The 4428-nt window shown below is 49.7% G+C and overlaps 1 protein-coding gene across 1 annotated transcript; it reads left to right on the top strand.

Moving 5' to 3' along the window:
- Positions 1 to 665: 665 nt before the first annotated feature.
- On the top strand, positions 666 to 2976 carry LOC143368712 (homeobox protein Nkx-2.5). Its single transcript, XM_076811719.1, has 3 exons — positions 666 to 1188; positions 1293 to 1381; positions 1513 to 2976. The coding sequence occupies exons 1-3, from the start codon at positions 894 to 896 to the stop codon at positions 2272 to 2274; spliced, it is 1146 nt and encodes a 381-aa protein (XP_076667834.1). The 5' UTR covers positions 666 to 893; the 3' UTR covers positions 2275 to 2976.
- Positions 2977 to 4428: the final 1452 nt, after the last annotated feature.

Raw genomic sequence — 4428 nt, 5'->3', positions numbered from 1 at the left:
GAGGCTTCCAGGCATCCCGAAAAAGGCGCGGCGCGGAGGGGGCAAATAAAAATGTCCAATCAGAGGATCCCAAGTCCGACCACCCTGTTAGAACCCGTGCTTGCGGCGCCCCGCCGATCGTTGGGCGCGGGTGTGCTGGTAAAAATCTCCTGCCACTGGCTCGCACGCACGCACACACAGGCGCGCGGCCTCGCACGGACGATGAGAAGGAGCCGTGGTGGTTTCCCTGTACCACGGGACCAACACTTGACTCCCTCGGATGAGCAAGTCACATTACACGTTTGCCCTCCGGCCTGACCGTTCAGCCGTGTCCATTCCCCGCGAGCAACACAACACGGCTAACCGTTTCACGTTCAACTGTCCCTAGCGAGACGAGCCCCCCCCCCCCCTGAGCAAGTGTTGACATCCTCGGGACACCCTCACGGATTATATAGTTTCGCGCGGCGCGCCTACGACCCTTTAATGACCTCCTGAGCAAACGATTCGACGACTGACGGGTCGAATACCTGAGGGACCAGCAGCTTCCACTGGATTGCCGACGACAGATCGATCGACTTCGTTGCGACCTCGAAGAGCCCGCATCGGTGGCTAATTCTGAAAGTGGTGACGAAGGTATCGCGCGGTGTTCTCGCGAAATTTCTGCGAGACTGGCGGCATAGGATTGCTGCTGCGGAAATTGGAGACTACGCGGGGGGTTGCACTGGAGAACGGCGGAATTATAGAGTTTTGACGGTGTGGATTAAGAATCTTGGTTAATTCGTGGACCAGGGGGGCTGTGAGTGCACGTCAGAAGTGACAGTGTTGGAAGAAGTGTAGAATTGTAAAAGGGGAAAGTGGAGTTTAGAGTTCGAGCGTGTGAGAAAGCGAAGGAAAATTGTCGAGGATGCATTAGAATGCTTTCTTCCTCGATCTCGGGAACCCCGTTCAGCGTCCGTGACATTTTAAGCGAGGATCAACAGTTCGGCGCCATGGATTGCTACCCCTCGGCCCACCACCAGCACCAGATGCAGCAGCAGCACGTGCCTCAGGACTTCTACAATTACAATATAATACCTGAGAACCAATGGGACGTGGAGAAGTTCAAGGAGCAGTCAATGGCGAGCTACCCCCATTACCCAGACCTCAGCCACGTCCATCAGTTGAATCAGATCGCCCCTCCGTACCAGGAGCCGCCGATCACGGAGGATGGTGCGTAACAATTCTGTTTCCAATCCTCCAACCCTTAGAATACCTACTTCCCTTCAGATTTCTCGGTTTCTGCGAGTAGTAGAACGTTGTGGATTGTTTATCAGGTAATGTGGTCACGTCGAGTAAGACAGAGTTGCGGAAAAGCCAGTCTGGGAAGAGGACGAAGCGGAAGCCCAGGGTGCTGTTCTCACAGGTGAGTCTCGATTGGGTACTTCATCTAGAATACTAGAATTTCCTTTGAAAAAACCAATGTTCACCTTAAACCACAGCCAAGAAGTTTCACAGTTTCAAGCACCGCTGACATTTCTTCTTCAATATTTCCAGACACAAGTCTACGAGCTGGAGCAGCGATTCAAGCAGCAGCGTTACCTAAGCGCCCCGGAAAGAGAGCTTCTAGCCCAAACCCTGAAGCTGACCAGCACCCAAGTTAAGATCTGGTTCCAGAACCGCAGGTACAAGAACAAGCGAGCGAGGATCGAGGACGCGGAGAAGCTGCAGGCGCAGAACATCAAGAACCAATCCCTGAGGAAGATCCCGGTGCCAGTGTTGATCAAAGATGGCAAGCCGAACCTGCAGGAGGCGTACAACCCTCCGTACTGGCCCAACATCAGACCGGAGCTGACCATATCGATGCAGCCGGACTTCAGGATGAACGAGATCCGGGTCAGCCCTGAGTTCAGGACCACCAGCAGCGAAGTGAGCATCAGCCCAGAATTCAAGCACGACATGAACTCTGATTTGAGCGGGAAATCCAGCCTGAACGGCGAGCTGCAGCCCAGACAGCACGTTCTGGCCACTGCGGACTACAGCAGGAACAATCTGCCGACGAACCATCGAGCTGTGGTGCACGATTGCCAGCGGCAGATCAAGGCTGAGTACAAGGACGACGAAGAGACGCCGTTCCCGGACCTGAAGAGCATGGCGACGGACACCAAGCCCGCCGCCAGCGACGGGAGACCAGTCGTGGACGTCTCTAGCACCGACTATGGGTATTCGAACTACCTGACCCCGGCAAATTATCAGATGCAGTACGTGAATTACATGGAGCAGGTGCCCATGGACCAGAATTTTCAACGACTTTGGTAGAACCGGCCGACGGCGAGGTTTCTAAGGGTTTGCGAGCTAGGGTGGAGAATATTCTTCGCTCCGAGGGTTAGATAAATTTTAATCAAAGAAGTGCTTGCTCTGTGGCCGAGGGGGAAGTTTCACGCGTATTATTTTTGTAAGAAAGAAAGTTGAGATGATAGATCCTGGCGCAGAGAAGGTTCGAGGGATAGGATAATTACACCAAATAGGTAGCCAAAGATAATTCTTTTAAGATAAGCGTTTCGAATCGCCGCGATTTAGTAGACTTAAGGTAGAAATATGTGGTAAGGCCGCGCTATTGGCAGCTGTGTTTCTTTTTTTCTTTTCTTCGCGTTCTTTAGTTAGGTAAGGTGCTCCCTTCGAAATAGTAACGCTCGAGAGGCCTGAACGGAAACCGCTTCAAGTGGCCTTTGAGGAAACATCAGTTTACTCTGTATTCCGCGGACCTCGTGTTTCTCGTCGCCCTTTTCCCACTTATCCCCGACGATTTGCGCGGCAATTCCGTTCGTCGAGCAAACTAAACAGTAAGAAGGCATACGATAAGCAGAGAATTCTACGAGCATTGATTTAGGAAGAGATCGCTGACGCGTGGTTCCTTCTGGCTCGTTAAGGGTGCGATCTCAGGCGTAAATTGTAATATCCTTTTCGACTTGTGCGCACGATTGGTCGCAGCGATGGATTAAATGACAATAAAGTAATAAAGCTACGGAAATAAAGGAACAATCGAGTCTTTGATTCACTCCATTCCACATCCATTCACGTAATACCCTGTTGCAAGAATATTTTTATGCAATTAATATAACTCCTACGATTCTCGTCTCATTCCACAAGAGGGATAAGTTTTTTTTATGTTTCGAATCCCTCGGTCTCGGTGGGAGTAAAAAGTCTCGTTACAAATTCTTGAAGCGACCGACTTTAAAGTTGGCCGGATCGTCCATGTTGGTTTTCCACGGCGCAGCGAGGAAATTCGCGGCGGGGACGGTGTCCAGGTCGATAAAACGAAAATATGGCGAAACTGTATTTATAAATAGGTAAGCTCTGACAGCTTGAGCGAAGCCATGGCCGCCTTTTAGGTTATCGCGCAAGCACGACGGGTCATCTGGCAGTCAAGTGCCTTCACATAGACGATTCACGTCGGTGTAATCGTTGTTCATGGTGCTACTGGTGCCATAAAGGGCCATGGGAACAAGCTGATAAAAATGTCGGTGCGCTGATATTAGAGCCTCCCCCCCCCCCCTGTTCACCGCCCGATGTTTCCCATACGATCACCTTACCCCAGGCCACCCTTGCACCTGCGTGCACCTGCCTGCACTTGTTGCACGGGATCTGGTTAATTTCTCTGGACGAGTTCCAGAAGCCACCCTGGCGGGCCCGAAATACGCCGTAAATTTAAACCTCGCGCGAAGATGGTGCAGCGATAAAAGTCCATCTTCGCTAATTGATGGAGTTCTGAATTTTTTCGCCCTCGGAGTTTCAGAGGGAATTGGTAGATTAGTTGCAGCGATTAATCGTTGTTATAGTTAAAATTATCCGGACGAGCTGCGCAAGCAATTTTGAAGATGCTCCAGCGAAGGCTGTGCAGATTTGTAAGATTCTGTGGCTCAAGAAATTCAAGCTTGCAGATAGTCGCAGATTCTTAAGGGGAGGTTCCGGTCTAGAGCCCCAAGAAATAGGTGATCTTTAGGAATTAGTTAAAGGAAAACTACTATATATAATTTAATGGGACTTTTTGCATTGTATTAAGGATGTCTTAAATTATAGAAATATATTTTTTGTTTTACAATTAATCATTGCAGACGGCACTGGGGAATCGTTAAAGTCAAGGCGTCAAAAAATTGATCAAAATCGGTGGGACCTGTATCCCCAAAAGTTATTATCCGATTCGACTGAAATTTTTTTTATTTGGAAGAATATACTTCTGGCTAGGTGGGGGAACCAGAAAAAATATAAAAATGACATGTTTTAAAAAAAATCGACTTTTAGAACGGAACCTCCCCTTAAGTTAGCTAGCGGAAGATCCACGGACGCAACGAGCCGCAAGATGCAGTCGAGTTCCCGCGCTGAATTCCTTCCGCGCTTCCAAGCTTGAATTCTGAAAGCTCCCCATTAGGTAATCGTGTATTCGCATAATCAATCACTGCACGTTAAACGGTG

This window comes from Andrena cerasifolii, chromosome 5 (assembly GCF_050908995.1).
Source record: "Andrena cerasifolii isolate SP2316 chromosome 5, iyAndCera1_principal, whole genome shotgun sequence".
NCBI lineage: Eukaryota > Metazoa > Arthropoda > Insecta > Hymenoptera > Andrenidae > Andrena > Andrena cerasifolii.
Note: the sequence above shows the minus strand (reverse complement) of the source record. Positions and strands in the feature narration are given on the sequence as shown.

Coding starts and splice junctions, on each gene's coding strand:
- LOC143368712 (XM_076811719.1), top strand. CDS start 894: ATGCTTTCTTCCTCGATCTCGGGAACCCCGTTCAGCGTCCGTGACATT. Junction 1,189..1,292: donor GCCGCCGATCACGGAGGATG/GTGCGTAACAAT, acceptor ATTGTTTATCAG/GTAATGTGGTCACGTCGAGT. Junction 1,382..1,512: donor CCAGGGTGCTGTTCTCACAG/GTGAGTCTCGAT, acceptor CAATATTTCCAG/ACACAAGTCTACGAGCTGGA.